Below are 17458 nucleotides of genomic sequence, written 5' to 3'. Positions count from 1 at the left end.
ATTGCATGAAAAATAACTGTGCTTCATGGTCTTCAGCAGTGAAGAGTAGCCTATTCAGAACATCAGCTCATGGTCTTCAGGTGTGAAGAGTAGCCTGTTCAGAACATCACCTCCTGGTCTTCAGCAGTGAGGAGTAGCCTATTCAGAACATCACCTCATGGCCTTCAGCAGTGAAGAGTAGCCTATTCAGAACATCACCTCATGGTCTTCAGCAGTGAAGAGTAGCCTATTCAGAATTTTACCTCATGGTCTTCAGGTGTGGAGAGTAGCCTATTCAGAATGTCACCTCATGGTCTTCAACAGTGCAGGGTGGCCTATTCAGAAAGTCAACACATGGTCTTTAGCTGTGAAGAGTAGCCTATTCAGAACATCACCTCATGGCCTTCAGCAGTGAAGAGTAGCCTATTCAGACCCCACCTCGTGGTCTTCAGCAGTGCAGAGTAGCCTATTCAGAATGTCACCTCATGGTCTTCAGCAGTGAAGAGTAGCCTATTCAGAATATCACCTCATGGTCTTCAACAGTGCAGGGTAGCCTATTCAGAAAGTCAACACATGGTCTTTAGCTGTGAAGAGTAGACTATTCAGACCCCACCTCATGGCCTTCAGCAGTGCAGAGTAGCCTATTCAAAAAGTCACCTCATGGTCTTCAGCAGTGAAGAGTAGCTTGTTCAGAATGTCACCTCATGGTCTTCAGATGTGAAGAGTAGCTTGTTCAGACATCACCTCATGGTCTTCAGATGTGGGAGTGTTGTATTGTTAAGCACTGGTGCACATTCAAGGAGAAGATTGTCCTCCAATTGCTATGTATTACAGTTTTTGAAGTATCCCCTGCCCTGACCCCTCTCCCGTTGCAAGTTTTACCAGCAATAAATTACAAAAGACAATCCCTAGGCTGTTCATTGGAGCTGAAGGAATGGGCTGTTGCTTGGGTGACTGGAAGCCTTTGTACTGTTTGGGAAAGAACCAGTTAATATCTGTAGGCCCTGTGGGGGTAGCGCTAAACGATCCACAGTATATCACTTTTCAAAGGGCGGTAGGGCAGCAGCTGACAGGCATTCAGGAGACACTACCGCTGCCTCCTGAATGCTATGGTTGTTTTTGTACTTTTGAAGGACCAGCTATGATTCGCGGTTGCTGTGCGGCCTCATTGAACTGCATGGGCGAGTGTCAGGCGGTGCCATGGATGCGGCATGTGTATAGCCATGTCCGGCTGTATTATTTCAATTCGGGTGTTGGCATAAAACTTGTATTTTTACAAGTGTACCTGATTTTGTGCTGATACTGGTACTCTTCTGCACTGCATTTGTCACGCATAGGGCAACCAATGAAAGTGATTGGGCTGCCCTATGCTAGACGAGTGTTAATGCGCGAAAAACGCAGCAAAAAACGCAAGCGGCAATGCTCATTTCCGCTATGCTCAGCTGTGAATAGAATGTGCTTGGAAGACGATTTTTTTGGGCAAAAAGGATGACCTGGGAGGAGAGGCGAGGGTTAAAAAAAAAACACAATTAACGTTGTGCCGGAATCTGATGTAGTGTCTGCGAAAAACAGACGTCTAAGCGGCTGAAAGCGCATCTTGAAGTAGTACAGGAGCCTTTTCTAAAATCGCTCTGATGCATCGCATTGATTAAGACTGGCACTATTGAGTATTTTCATTTATTTTTTTCAGGTACTTAATTGAACATTCACATCAGTCCCCGCCCCCGAGGAGCATACAATCTAAGGTCCCTAACTCACATTCATACATACACATACATGGGCCAATCTAGATAGGAGCCAATTATCCTCCCAGCATGTCTTTGGAGTGTGGGAGGAAAACTGGAGTAGACCCTACCACCCTTTGAAAAGTGATCTACTGTGGATCGTTCAGCGCTACCCTTACAGGGCCTACAGATATTAACTGGTTCTTTCCCAAACAGTACAGAGGCTTCCAGTCACCCAAGCGACAGCCCATTCCTCCAGCTCCAATAAATAGTCTAGGGATTGTCTTTTGTAATTTATTGCTGGTAAAACTTAACGGGAGAGGGGTCAGGGCAGGGGATACTTCAAAAACTGTAATACATAGCAATTGGAGGACAATCTTCTCCTTGAATGTGCACCAGTGCTTAACAATAGAACACCCCCACACCTGAAGACCATGAGGTGAGGTCTGAACAGGCTACTCTTCACATCTGAAGACCATGAGGTGATGTCTGAACAGGCTACTCTTCACATCTGAAGACTATGAGGGGATGTCTGAACAGGCTACTCTTCACATCTGAAGACCATGAGGTGAGGTCTGAACATGCTACTCTTCACATCTGAAGACCATGAGGTGAGGTCTGAACAGGCTACTGTTCACATCTGAAGACCATGAGGTGATGTCTGAACAGGCTACTCTTCACATCTGAAGACCATGAGGGGATGTCTGAACAGGCTACTCTTCACATCTGAAGACTATGAGGTGATGTCTGAACAGGCTACTCTTCACATCTGAAGACCATGAGGGGATGTCTGAACAGGCTACTCTTCACAGCTGAAGACCATGAGGGGATTTCTGAACAGACTACTCTTCACATCTGAAGACCATGAGGTGAGGTCTGAACAGACTACTCTTCACATCTGAAGACCATGAGGTGAGGTCTGAACAGGCTACTCTTCAAATCTGAAGACCATGAGGTGAGGTCTGAACAGGCTACTCTTCACACCTGAAGACCATGAGGTGAGGTCTGAACATGCTACTCTTCACACCTGAAGACTATGAGGGGATGTCTGAACTGGCTACTCTTCACAGCAGGCACAGGGAGAACATGCAAACTCCAGGCAGGTGGTGCCGTGGTTGGGATTCGAACCAACGACTCTAGTATTTCCAGGTGGAAGTGCTAACCACTTAGCCACATACCGTCCCATATATTGTGGTTTCCCTTGTCATGCGATTCTGTGCGACTCAAGTCACATCAGAAGTCTCACCAGCGTAAACCATAAGCCCGCCCCCCCCTTTTATCAAAGTTGATGTGAAATGGTTAAAAATCGCATGTTTGTTGCCTCTACATGAAATGTTAATCAGGTTTAAGCGTTGGAACATGTTGGCGTTCCCTCCAGCGAGGAAGCACCTCTGGAATGTTCACGTCAGGCCGGGGTGGGGTGAGGTGATGCAGGCAGACATAGGAAGATGGATTCATACAATGAGCCTCACAATTTATAGGTCAGTAGAACGCTCGCTGCGGTTAGTCTCCTCTGGGAACGAGGCCAAGCTGGTGGTTTCTAAACACGAAATACCAACAACCGACTGAAGTCATACTTTACTGGTGCAGGGAGCGGGGACTCCACATTTCTGCTGCATCCAACGTTTTCATTGCTATTAAGGTTGTTGTTTTAAAACTTGGCCCCAGGGAATCGGCGCTGTACACCATAGAATGGGCCATTTATACAGGGATGGTGGCCATAAACCAGGCTTATGACCGGAAAACTGGCCTCCATATGTATCCATCACTGCTCATTGGGGAAAGACCACTTCATGTTTGACTGCCCTCCAGGACCACCTTTCAAGTATTTCTCATACATACATTTTTTGCCTCCCCTGGTAGAAATGGTGGCATTTCCGCATCGATACTAAAAATCTGACTGATCGTGCCAGAAACTGTCTTTTATTAACGGATAGTGATGATATGATGCCGTTTATGATCACATCGCTGTTTGGCTCCGTTTTTTATCCAAATAATAACAGAAATCCCCCAAATGGCCCAGATCAGAAGTCTCCCCCCCCCCCCGAATCAAAAGTCCCCCCCTCCCGGAATGTTTGGCCTTGCTGCAGACACACAAGGTGACACATAGTGTGCAATGGAAATTGGAGGGTCATTTCCCACATCTGTGACTTTTTACATTGTAATTAGTGTCTGTGTATAAACAATCAGTGAGTTTGTTATCTCACAAGTGCAGCAGGCTAGATACTGAGCCATGGGGAGCAGAAAATAACTGTCAAAAGACCTGCGTAACAAGGTGCATAGTTACATAGTTAGTCTGGCTGAAAAAAAGACAAAAGTCCATCTAGTTCAACCATTAAAAAATAAAAAAAAGTTATAATCCTCCACCCACAGTTGATCCAGAGGAAGGCAAAAAAAACCCCAGCAAAGCACGATCCAATTTGCTCCTGCAGGGGAAACATTCCTTCCTGATCCCCCGAGAGGCAATCGGATATTCCCTGGATCAATATTCGGATATTCCCGGGATCAACTTTCCCTATAAATGTTATATCCAGTTATATTCTGTGTATCCAAGAAAGAATCCAGGACTTTCCTACAGCAATCCACTGAGCTGGCCACACCCACCTCTGGAGGGAGTCTATTCCGCATTACGGTAAGGCTAACCCTACGGTAATGGAACTTTATACAGATAGAAAAGGATATAAACGGATATCCAAAGCCTTCCATCTGCCATTTAATCACTTATTAGGAAGTGGAAAGTTCGGGATCTCTTGATACCAAGACAAGGTCAGGTAGACCAAGAAAGATGGCAGCCACAACTGCCAGAAGAATTGTCCCCCCCCCCCCACCCACAGGGAACCTCAAGAGAAATCCAGGCTGCTCTGGAAAAAGACGGTGTGGTTGTTTCAAGGAGCACAATACGACAATACTTGAACAAAAATGAGCTGAAGAGTCGAGTTGCCAGAAAGAAGCCATTACTGCACCAATGCCACAGTACAGCCCGGTTATAATATGCCTGACAACACCCTGACACACCGCACAGCTTCTGGCACACTGTAATCTGGAGTGACGAGACCCAAATAGAGATTTATAGAGGTTTATTGTCACAACCATAAGTGCTATGTTTGGAGAGGGGTCAACAGCCACAAGAATACCATCCCCACTGTGAAGCATGGTGGTGGTGCACTGATGTTTTGGGGGCGTACGAGCTCGAAAGGCACGGGGAATCTTGTGAATATTGATGGCAAGATGAATGCAGAATGTTGTCAGAAAATACTGGCAGACAGTTTGCATTCTTCTGCAGGAACGCTGCGTATGGGACGCTCTTAGACTTTCCAGCACGACAATGACCCCGATCACAAGGCCAAGCTGACCCTCCAGTGGTTACAGCAGAAAAAGGTGAAGGTTCTGGAGTGACCATCACAGTCTCCTGACCTTCATATCATGGAGCCAATCTCAAACGTGTGGTTCATGCAAGACGGCCAAAGTCTTTGTATGACCTGGAGGCATGGTGCTGAGACGAATGGGCGGCTCTACCAGAATTCGGGGGCCTCTTAGACAACTATTACAGAAGACGGCACGCTGTCATTGATGCTAAAGGGGGCGATACACAGGATTAAGAACTAAGGGGGTGCAGACTATTGAGCAGGGGGCATTTCATTGGTTTACTTGTCACCATGTTCTGTTCTATGATTGGGCAATTCAGTTATCACCTCCAGTTACAGAATATGAATTCCATAAGAAATACAAGAAATGGGTTTTGCTGGCTCACTCATAGTCCATCCTGTATATTCCCAATTCTCCAAGGAAGGGGGGGGGGGCAAACTTTTGGCCACAACTGTACCTTAATTTCAACAAATTAGATAACTTAAATTCAGTGGGCCATAGACAATGAATGGCGGTCACATATCAGGAAACCAAAGAGCTATTGAGCAACATCATGCACACTTAATATACGCATATTATGTGAAAGTGTGCATAGCTAGGTGCTCGGAAGACACCTCCTGCACCCCTGTCAACATCAATGAACTTTCTGATGAAATATTCAACCCAGCCAATAGATTTTAGATAAATGTCTGCTTTTGCTCAGGATTTATGTTTCACTATATGGCCGAAGTTATGAACACCTGACCATCACACCTACAATATATGAGCTGGACATCTTATTCCAGACCATGGCCATTAATATGAAGTGTGCCCTGCTTTGCAGCCATTGCAGCCCCTACTCTTCTGGGAAGGCTTTATACAACATTTTTTAGGGTGACTGTGGGAATTTGATCGCATTCCTGAAGTCACGTGAAGAAAAGACCAAGCTCAGTTACCATTCATTCCAAAATCGTTCAGTAGGTTTGAGGTCAGGGGTTTGTGCAGGCCACTCAAGTTCCTCCACACTAATCTGCTCAGACATTGTCTTTGTGGAGCTGACTCTACTCTTCTGGGAAGACTTCCCACAAAATTTTGGAGTGTGTCTGTTGGAATTTGTGTCCAATCATTCACTTCAAGAACATTTCAGGTACTGATGTTGGATGAGAAGACCTGGCTTACCATTGGTTTTCTTATTCATCTCAAAGGTGTTCCATAGAGTTAAGGACGGGTACTGTTCTTGGATGAGCAGACCTTACATCAAAAGTCTTCCAAAAGTAGGGCTGAGGTCAGGGCTCTGTGCAGGACACTTGAGTTCCTCCACACCAAACTGGTAAAACCATGTCTTTATGGAGCTGGCTGTGTGCATAGAGGAAGAATTATGTTGGGACAGAAAATCACTTCTTCTTCTACTAGATTGGAAGAACACTATTGTCTAAAACAGGGGGTTTCCAAACTACAACCCACAGGGTATATCCGGCCCACTACAAGGTTTCATCTGGCCCAAAGCTAGGGTCAGTGGCGTATCCTCAAGTAGCACAGATTCCAGCTAGAAGGATGCCTATGGACTCCGCTTTTTTCCCTGTTAACATCATAGCAACCAATGATGTGCTTGCCCCAGCAATCTTCCATCCAGACCTGCTCTGCCTCCTGCTTTGCTGCTTCAGCTAGTCTGTAAACACAGTGGACTGTAACAGGGTCTCCAGCACAGGCAGGACTGTGATGGGGAACCTAATGTAAGTTGGAGCTATAATGGAGATTCTTATGTAAGGCAGGCACCCTGATGTATAAGGGGCCTCTGATGGGGTCCCTGGTGTAAGTGGGGGGCCCTGTTATAACAGGGTAGAATCCATTGGGGGTCCTAATGTAAGGAGGGGACTCTGATGGGACCTAATGTATGGAGGGGGAGACTTTGATGGGGATTCTGATGTAAAAGGGAGTCAGATTGGGAGCCTGATGTAAGGAGGGGACTCTGATAAGGGTTTTGAAGTATGGGGGGTACACTGATGGGGACCCTGGTGTAAGTGCAAGGCTCTGACGGGGTCCCTGATGTAAGGAGGGGGCTCTTTGAACATGAGGCCTGATAGGTTTCCCCAAAACTCTATTACAACTATTATGCCCTGAATGACCCTGGGGGCTTTCATTTACTTTTTGTCACTAGTATCTGTGGATTGAATCCTGTAACTGGGTTTGCAGTGTCTTGAGTTCATCAATAAAGCTGAATATTGAGAAGCAGAATGCAGTGACTACCTGGGCGGTGATAGTCTGAGGTGGTGGAGCTCCCTGTAGCCGGCTTGTTGAACACAGTATGCCAACATCCTCTGAATGCTTGCAGTCGGTGACTCCCCAGCCATTGGACTCACATTCTATCAAAGAGGTCTCAGCACCTGAGCAGCGGACGTTATCCAACCAGATGGGACCTACAAAACCCAATAAACACATTGCTTTAGAATTTGCAGTTTGTACAATATGTTCAGACTAAACTTTACTGCGCCAACTGGAGGTTTACAAACAAAGAGATCTGAACAGTTTTTTTTTTGTGATTATAGAAATATTGTCCATCTTGATTTCCAGGACTCATGAACACCTGAGTCTGCACCCAGGTCTGTCTGAATGGCACATATAGTGATTCCTGTGTGCAGCAGCTGAAAGGGTCCAACATAGAGAAAGCCATCTGTGGGATAAAGATATGACCAGGGGCGGACGGACAACTCATGGGGCCCCTGGGCAATAGGGGATCATGGGGCCCCTGTGTCCTTGCTCAAACTCAAAAAAGCCTATGAAATAGGTACCAGGGGCATCTCATGGGGCCCCCTACTGACCCCGGGCCCTCGGGCAGTGCCCAAGTTTCCAAATGGTCAGTCTGCCCCTGCTCCCAGCCTTCTCCCAGGGGGAGGAGGCACTTTAAAAGGGAACCTACTCTATCACCTGCCTAGAGGTGCCATTGCATTGGCTTGACCAAGTTACTATATCCATGTCAGATCCCAACTGCGAACAAAGGAGCCCTGACGGTGGCAGCTCATGTCCCTGCAGAAAGGCCCTCACTACCTGTAGGCCTGTTACCCTTCCTGGGCTAAGGAGTGGAGGGATGGGGGGTTGTGCAGCTTTCAATGTCCTCTACTTTTCTCTTGGGGCTAGATGGGGAACCCAGGGCACCCTGCCCTCACCCAGGAGTGTGGAGAGAAGGATTTTAGCAACAAATGTTACCTCTTCCTCTACCTCTGCAGTCTGACCCACCTCCTTCCTTGGACTGGCCTAATCTTCCAGTTATATATAATCATGGGGCCCCTGTGCCCTTGCCCAAACGCAAAAAAGCCTATGAAAAAGGTACCAGGGGCATTTCATGGGGCCCCCTACTGACCCCGGGCCCTCGGGCAGTGCCAGAGTTTCCAAATGGTCAGTCCGCCCCTGGATATGACTGATCACTATTTGCTCAGCGCTGGACACAGTTTGGTCCAAGCAATACATATGGACACCCAAGTAGGAGTCTCTTTACTGCATTGCATCCAGGACCTACTAAAGGCAGTAGCCCTCACATTTAGGAACATAAGCCCCAAGGATCATGGAGCCCCCTCCCAGCTACGCTGCTAGGTAAATTTAGCTTTTGGCTTCTCTGTAACTAGGTGAGCAATGATGGTTCGGTCTAGTCTGTTCAGGGTTTCACAGGCTGGGAGTTTGATTGCTTCCCATGTCTCTAAATGAAGTTTCAGTCACTTAGGGAGGGAGAATTCAAATGACCAAGCCTGAATATTGAGCTGATCCTATCCAATCCCTGGGGAGGTGTTCCCAGATGGGGGCTGGGAAGCTGTTACATTTTCTGGAACCCTGAGGAGATTGTGTTTTTTCCTCCTGAGGAAATGGATCTGAGAGGAGGGTGACTGCTTGCCCCTGGAACCCTTTGGGCTGGATGCTGGACTACTCTACAAGAGGCTACACCAATGGACTGATATTGTGCCAGGATTCTGTGAGTAGATCCTCCTTTCTGTGCTAACGTTACTTCATGATACCGAGCCATGAACCAGTGGACTGTTCCAGTCTGCCTTTACCTGTTCTCAAAGATGCATCATGGTCCCCAAACATGAACCCATAGACTGCTCCAGTCTACCAGTACTTGTGCTACTGTTACTGAGAGAAGTGTCCTCTGCCAGCATTGCCTGATGTTTTGAAGTATCTCATACCACCCCAAATCCCCTTACAAATGTAGCACTACCCCTTTAGGAGTCGCTAGACACTTGGGACCTATAGTCCTGCACAGTCACGCAACACATATTTCCTTCCAGACTTGCACTCCAGAGACAGTAAACAGTCCTATAATTTGATTTTTTGGATTCCATTAGGGGATTGATGACTTGAACGGGGATGGGGGATATATGGGATTCCCAAGAAACTGTAAAACTGAGGACAACTTCCTGGAACTAAGCAGTCAGAAGGGTGTTCTCTTCTCTTCTTGGAAAGCTATCCAGACTCTTTGTGTAGCACATCAGATCCCAGATGAAATCTCCTCTTCACACAGCTGCCCTTCAGGTCTTATGCTGGCTCCTTCTCTGCTTCCCAGGCCGTCCTCTCTCAGGAGACGATGAGGCTGAGAAATCCTCCCTTCCAGCTCCTCTGCCTGTAGGTAAGCCCCTCTTCCTCCCAGGCTCCTGCATCTCTTCTTCTCTCACATCTTCCACTGGAACTCTCCTCCTGCTGAGCAGGCTCAGCCACTCTTAAGGGCTGTCCTGACCCCATGCCAAGCCTCCCACTTGGGGATTGGTCAGGATCCCTTGAGAGTGCAGGTCAGCTCCTCCCCCCGCCCCCCCCCCCCCCCCGCTAACTGAGTTCTAGAGACTTCTCCAAGTCTCTAGATCACAGTGAGGTTTCAGAGAAATGATCTGCGGAGCCTCTCAGCTCTGGCCCAAATTTTACCCCTCTGTCTAATACACCAGGCTGCTATTCAGCCTCTAACAAAAAAAATAATCAACTAGCTCCCCCTAGCGTCCCTAGGAGGGTGCTACACAAGTTTCTACTAAATACACTTTGAAAAAAAAAACCTAGACTGTTCAGTGAGATGGAGTAAATGGACTGTTTCTGCCTGCCTGCCTCCACACTATTTTTGGAAAAAGAACCCATAAATTCATGACGGCCCCTTGGGGGGTAGTGCTACAGTCATTACAGCCTTTTCATAATTCAGCCATAAGGGGGTATGTAGGAAACTGGGTTCTGGGTTGTGAATGGGTTCTTTCACAAACATGGGACATAAGCACAGAACATAGTAGATGCATTCAGTCATTAGGACTGAGCAAGAGCTGCAGCCCAGCCTGAATCTCTGAAATAGTAAAATGAGCTGAGGCCGAGGCTAGTACAGGTCTATGACAGAGGCCATCTGTCCCGTGTTTTTTTGGATACATCTTAAAGTCTTTGGGAACAGAAGTATTGAGGAAACATTAAGCTGCCGTACATTGAACAGACATGGGGGTCATAGGCTTTATAAGTGTAGCACCCTCTGAGTGTAGGATGCTGGACAAAGTTAGTTTTTAGTGCCTTCTGTACTCATGGGAGAAGTGATTGTTTGCTCTGGCCTGTTCAGTATTTCACAGGCTGAGAGTTTGATTTCTTCCCCCTGCCTCTGGAAGACGCCTCCAGAACATAGGGAGGGAGATTCAAATGACCAGCCTGAATATTTATCATGGCCTGGCCAATCCCTGGAGAGGGGTGACCAGAAGGTGTTTGGGGAAGTGATGAATACTCTGAAGCCCTGGAGAGATTGTTCTTTCCTTGGCAAGGAGGGTTACAAGCCTTGGGTGGGGTGCTGCTGCCCCCCTTTAAGGTAGTTTGTGGACTGTGTAGCTATTCTTGAGGCCTCAGCAATGTCAGGTCAGGGTTAAGAGCCTGGATTGATCTTCTGAGGAGCTGGCTGTGGTGCTTCACCAGAAGGAACCTGGCCTGGAGAAGGATTGTCTCCTTCACTGGGCCATGTCCAGAGGAAGCTGGAAGCTGCCAGCTGCCCTGGAAGAGTGATGACCCTGAATTGTGATCCCTGGTGACTGAGTGCTTTTGGGATGTACTGCAAGTGCCAGAGGTTGCTATTGACTGAGATGGCTCTCATAGGGTCTCAGAGTACTGGCCACTCCCTGTCCTCAGCAGAATCCTGGAGTGTGAGCCTAGAGAAGAGAGTCCTCCTGTTACTGCGTAACATTTTGGAATATCCCATGTCCTAACATATCTCCTGTTTAAAGTTCTTGAAGCAATATATTTCAAAAAGACATCCACTAGACTAGTTATTGGAGACGGTGTGAACGCACTGATGCTTATGGTGGTGGGATGCCACTGTACTATTAGGGAAGAACCAGATACTACCAGGGGCCCCTGTGGGGCAGCTCTACACAATTGAAGGTTTCTTAAAAACACTTGGAAAAAAGATTAAAAATCTGTTTGCCTTACACCAAGCTTCTGCACTAGAGATGGTGATGTTGTAACCCTTTTGGTGAAATCCTGGGAATGCTAGGTATCCTGATTCCAGTGTGAGGACATTCACGCACCATGTGAGAGCATCTTCTTGGGGGTGATTTGGGGTGTTCATTGTTCCCAGGATCCCACCAGAAGGATCATGATGCCACCATCTTCTAGGCGTTGTGGACAGAAAGCAGAGCTAAGTCTATTTTATAACTTTTTAACTTTTTTTTCCCTTTGCAGCTTGTGCCTTGCTCTCTGCATTGTGGACATTTACATGCAAGAAGTGGTTTGATTTCATGTCAGGGGCGGACTGATCATTTGGAAACTCAGGGACTGCCCGAGGGCCCGGGGTCAGTAGGGGGCCCCATGAGATGCCCCTGGTACCTTTTTCATAGGCTCTGAGTTTGGGCAAGGACACAGGGGCCCCATGATCCCCTATTGCCCGGGGGCCCCATGAGTTGTCAGTCCACCCCTGTTTCATGTAATTCAATTTATTTTGCTTTTAAAGTTTGCATACGGTTTTCCACTATGTGGCTATGTTTTTCTCTTTGGTTCTAAGTAACCCCATAAAGACCATTAGGGTGATGCTATGAGAGTGACCATTTGGTGAAGGTTACACCAGCTAGTCAGGCCTGTCTAATACATATCAGTTCAGGTCCGGACCTAAATGTTCGTGCTCTCCTGATCTGAGGGGGGGCTTAGGTTGTTGTGGATAAACCATTCACTTGTGAAGAATTGGTCATTCATGGACATCATCTTTTGGATTGTATGGACTTCATGCTTTATTTGAACTGTTTGGAGCTCATGGTTTATAATGTTGGATGCAAAGAACTTTTTATGTGTTTTGGGTACATGGAAACCTTTTATGTTTTTTTGTCTCCTCACCCTAATACTTTTGCTTTGGGATTTGGTCTAGCACTTTGCGGATATTATTGGAAGAATTATTGGTATTTTTACACATATATGTAATCCCTTTGACATTAAGTTAGTTTGTACTTATTTACTTTGCAGGTATCATACAGCATTTTGTCATGGTGGGGGGGGGGGGGCAGCAGTAATAAGCATCCCTTGCTTTTTAGGGTTCGTTTATATTGCTTCAAAATGTGGCATTGGACACACTTTTTTAAAGGACTCTGAATGCCAACTAAATCCCCTCTCACTAAATAAGTTAGTGGGCTTACAGTCCTGTTCACACGTTGTGTTGGCTTTGCTTCAAAAATTATACCCTGCGTGGCTTTCTTGGTACCTCAAAGCATCTCCAAAGCCTCCATAGCAGTCTATGACAACGCTTGCAGCTTTTGAGAGGCTTTTATTCAGAGCTAGCTTTGCTTTGTAGGTATTGCAGGTGTGAGATATCCCAGAATGCATTGGGAGACCAAAAAGCAAACTGGAAAGACCACAAGGAAATGTCCATAAGAAATGTGTACCTGCTGGTCAAACTGTGAACTAAAAGATTTTATCTGGAAGTTTTTGGTTGTTGAGACAAAGAGTTTCACGTGTGTCCTGAAATCGATTCAATTTGCCATGAAATTTGCCAATCCTTCGCCATGACAACGCACCAAGTCACAGTGCTTTCTTTGGCAGTCAAAGAGTTTTTGGCTGAAAACACATTATGGTGCTTTCCCATCCACCCTACAGCCCCGACTTTGCTCCTTTTTCATATTCCAAAAGATGTCCAAAGAGCCACTACGCAGGCTCAGAACATCATCCCACTTGAAGACTTCCAGAGATGCTATGAACAATGGAAAAATCGCTGGGAGGATTATGTACAATCGCAGGGTGCCTACTTTGAAGGAGACAGTGTTCAATTGTCAAAGTTTTCAATAAAATAATTTGAAAAATATAATTCTCATAACTTTCTGGACACGCCTCATACATACTGGGTAACTCTCAAGGAGTGAGGAGTGTCGACAAGGAGAAGCAGCCAGCTCAGAAGTTGCAGTGGTGGTGGATGGCGATGGAGATTCTGTAGGTGGGGGTAGCATGGCATTTGGGATGCCCTAATGGGCAGCAAGGTCTATGTCTTAAGGCCCATTGCAGAATGGAACTTTCCTAGGGATGAGGCCTGGAACCACTTGTATGCAGGACCCTGCAAGCTAAGTGTGGTGGCTTCACTCGTAATATCTCCATCGTCAGTGTCGGTAAAGGTGTCACTGGTAGGTAATACAACGTGATCCTTCTGTGTGTGGGGCCAAGTGAAGTAATTAGGTCTAGCATTTTCCTTTATTTTTAGAGAGAAAAGTCAACACACTGGGTGTCTAGGAAAACGGGATAAGAAGGGAAGAAGAAAAAGGGGAAATAGGGAAGGAAAGGTGAGGAGCATCGGTGGGGTCGATGGCTCAAGAAGTCTGATTCCCATAGAGGAGTAATCTCAATTTAAAAGTAGGTCAAATATTCATCTAAGAAATAGAACACATCTCAATATAGCCAACATGTGTTGTGTTTCTCCGTCTTGCCCTCCGTTGAATATCGCTCACCTTTGCAAACCATTGTGACACAGTAGGTGGGGATTGTTGTTTCCACATGCTGGGAATTCATGCCCTGGCGGCATTCAGAAGATGCTTCAACAAAGACTTACGGTGTCTCTTACTAGACATTGGAGTTAAGTTAAGAAGCACTGCAGCTGGGTTGTTAAAAAGAGAAATGTCTATAAGTTTCTGAACGATCTGGAGGACCTGCTGCCAGAAAGGACGGAGCTTGGGACAGTCCCAGAAGGTATGGAGGAGTGTCCCAGTCTGGGAACCACATCTATAGCACAAAGGGCTGTGTCCGGGGAATAGAGATGCCAGTACTGATGGGGTCTGATACCAGAATGTGACGATTTTAAATGCGATCTCTTGGTATTTACTGCAAAGGGAAGACTTGTGAGCAAAGAGGAGTATCGGTTTCTTTTGGTCCTCTGAGAACGTTGTGTTAAGGATTCTTTCCCATTTGTGTAAATATGGAGGATTGTGCTGGGATGGAACTGCAAGTAAGATACCGTAAGAGGAGAGAGATTTCCGTAAGGGCTCATCCCCCAGACACAGGTCTTCAAATGAAGTAGGTTGTCTGCAGAAACAGGTATGGTCTGGGATAAGAAGGGAAGAAGAAAAAGGGGAAGCATGGAAGGAAAGGTGGAGAGCATCGGCGAGATCGATGGCTCAAGAAGTCTGATTCCCAAAGAGGAGTAAGTAGGTTGCCTGCAGAAACAGGTATGGTCTGGGAGGGAACGGAGAAAATGAGATAGTTGCCAGAACTTTCACCTGCCCAGAACAGAGGAATTGAGTGGTGCATACAGGACGGACGGACAGACCCATCCCAAAGGACCAAAAAGGCAGAGGCTTTAATCGGGTTTCAGTCCAGCTGAAAGGCTTTATCAGATATACCCATAACAAAGTCTGGGAGGCCAATCACAGGCATCAGAGGTGAGGGGAAGACAGAAGTCTTGGCCGTCCTATTGTACGGAGTTCCAGTAAAGTTGGTTCCATCAAGGGATGTGGAGAAGAGTCAGGAGTAACAAATACCTGTCCATGGAAGACTGGCTAAGGGTATAGAGTCCAATAAATGGTGAGAGAAGTGTCTGCACCAATCGAACACTCTAGTCATGTGAACCGCTGTGCAGTATAAGGCGTGGCTGGGAAGGCTAACCCCCCCCCCCCCAAGCTTGGGTCCTTGTAGGAGTGGACAAGAAGGGTTACCCAGTCAGACGTAAAATGGATCGACTTTAATGCTTCTTGTTTAGCTTCTCCCGGTATCTAGCACAGCTTCACATTCTTCTCTAACAAAGCCGTCCTCAGAGAATCCAGCAGCTTTAGTTATATTATTATTGCAGCCAGACCTTGTAAAACGGGCAATTATACCAATCAGGAATTGAAAATTTGCCACAAAGTCTCCCGTTGCCAACGGCTCTAACCCGTATACCGTATCTGTCACACCGAATTCCATTCACAGCACAGCTGACATAACAGAAAACATTGGATGAGCGTCAAGTCTTCATAATTAGAGCCGGTTTTTGTTTGCAGCATTGATGAGGATAACCTTTCACCTTTAATTATCCTCCAATAAACACAAATCATGATCAGTTCCAGAGACGTTACCCACAGTGTTGGTCCTCCTACAATTTACAGAGAAGTAGAGATCTGATTTATATACAATCTTCATCAACGAACGCAGCTTCTTTGTAAAATGTTGGATGATTATGGGTTAGTAGTCCATGTCAGGTACATATTATGGTGGAGAATGTTAACGTGTCCCTGTGGGCATACAAAGGATGTAACACCTGAATTTGGTCTATTTCCCCCCTTAGAGCACACACAGCCAGGCACATGGCATTTTCAACATTCTTCCTCTGGCTCATGAATTAGTCGAGGGGTTTCTTTTTTTTTAGTTTTTATTGGGGAACAATGAACTTGGAGAGGGATAGGGAGCATGAGATACCCTGGAACAGTAAAACTTGAAGGACTTGAGGACTGCTAAACGTCTAGCTGCTATGCACAATTTTTTTGGCTGCACTCTCCCATCAATGTCCCACAGAATCTTCAGCTGCCTGTGACCTGTACTTCACGCACAGTCCCAATTACCTCACCCTTGCAGCACTGGGGTCTTGTACTCCTTCAGCCATTCATCGGGATCATCTGTTGCCTCCAGCCAATATCCCTCCAGGTTTTTTCCCCATGAGGGAATGTAGACTCACACCACCTCTTGGACAACTTGGGCTCTCTCTCAGAGCTTCCCACCGGCTCTGTCCCATAAGCTCTTTTCTGATCCTCTGTATTTTTGGGTTGCTTTGTGAATAGGCCCCCAGCTACACCTAGCTGAGATCGAAGTGTCTTTAGGATGGCTTCCTTCCCTGGGTTCTGCCCAGGAGGGCAAGACCCCTCAACAGGGGTCTCCTCTCACAGGCTGCACTCAGAAACACTTTATTGCACACACAGCTATCCCTGCTGCTCAGGCTTCAGACTATTTATGGGCTCCCCCCACCTTCTGGGCACACCTCCCCAGGGATTGGCTGAAGTTCCATAAATATTCAGGCTGCAGAATCTGCCCTCATTCATTACTATGTTCTAGAAATCTCTAGAAGACAGGGGGAAGTAGCAGAGTAGCAGCCTGTGAAACCCTGAGCAGCCCCAATTTATCAACCCCTTCTTCTCTGATTACACAGAAGACAAACTTAATTTGGCCTAATAGCCTACACCACACTAGGAGGGTTCTATACCACCGACTGCCCACACATTGCTTCTTAAAACAGAAATAAACTCTCTCAATCACCATCAACTATTTTTAATCAACTATATTTGTGGGCTCTCTCCCACAGCTTCCCTCCAGCTCTGTCCCGTGAGCTCTCTTCTGATCCTCTGGATTCTTGGGTTGCTTTGTGAATAGGCCTAGCGAGGACCTCAGTGTATTCAGGCTGGCTTCCTTCCCCTGGCTTCTGCCCAGGAGGGCAAGACATCTCAACAGGGGTCTCCTCCCACAGGCTGCACTCAGGAAAACTTTCCTACACACACAGCTATTCCCGCTGCTCAGGCTTCAGACTATTTATGGGCTCCTCCCACCTTCTGGGCACACCTCCCCAGGGATTGGCTGAAGTTCCATAAATATTCAGGCTGCAGAATCTGCCCTCATTTCCATTATGTTCTAGAAATCTCTGGAAGACAGGGGGAAGTAGAAGAGTAGAAGCCTGTGAAACCCCGAGCAGCCCCAATTTATCATCCCCTGCTCCTTTTTTTTTTGTCAGATCAGTGGCGGCGGGCATCGTGGTTGACGTTGGATCTACTTCGGGGGACATTTTTGTAGTTTTAATAAAGAACTTGTCAAAGACTGCCTCCTGTCTTTTTTACACTACACTTCTTTTTTTTTTTTGTGAATGAGTAGCAGTACCATGTACCCCATACTTATTCACATGAGGGGGGCGGGATCTGGGGGCTCCCTTGTTAGAGGGGGCTTCTAGATTCCGATAAACCCCCCCACCACCACCTATAGACCCCCACCAGCCAGGG

At 46.7% G+C, this 17458-nt stretch overlaps 1 protein-coding gene across 1 annotated transcript in view; it reads right to left on the bottom strand.

Moving 5' to 3' along the window:
* The window catches only part of LOC149454976 (lysyl oxidase homolog 4-like), a gene marked incomplete at its 3' end in the record, with an annotated part of 222569 nt that overhangs the window by 155742 nt on the left and 49369 nt on the right, over positions 1-17458 (bottom strand). The window contains 1 exon segment of the mRNA XM_089686826.1: positions 7296-7465. Within this exon segment, the coding sequence (XP_089542952.1) occupies positions 7296-7465 (170 nt within the window).

The sequence above is a fragment of the Staurois parvus genome, unplaced genomic scaffold (genome assembly GCF_062004578.1).
Source record: "Staurois parvus isolate SC_StPar_1 unplaced genomic scaffold, SC_StPar_1.0 ptg000413l, whole genome shotgun sequence".
In the NCBI taxonomy this organism is placed as follows: Eukaryota; Metazoa; Chordata; class Amphibia; order Anura; family Ranidae; genus Staurois; species Staurois parvus.
The sequence above is the reverse complement of the archived record's forward strand: the minus strand, read 5'-3'. Positions and strand labels throughout refer to the sequence as shown.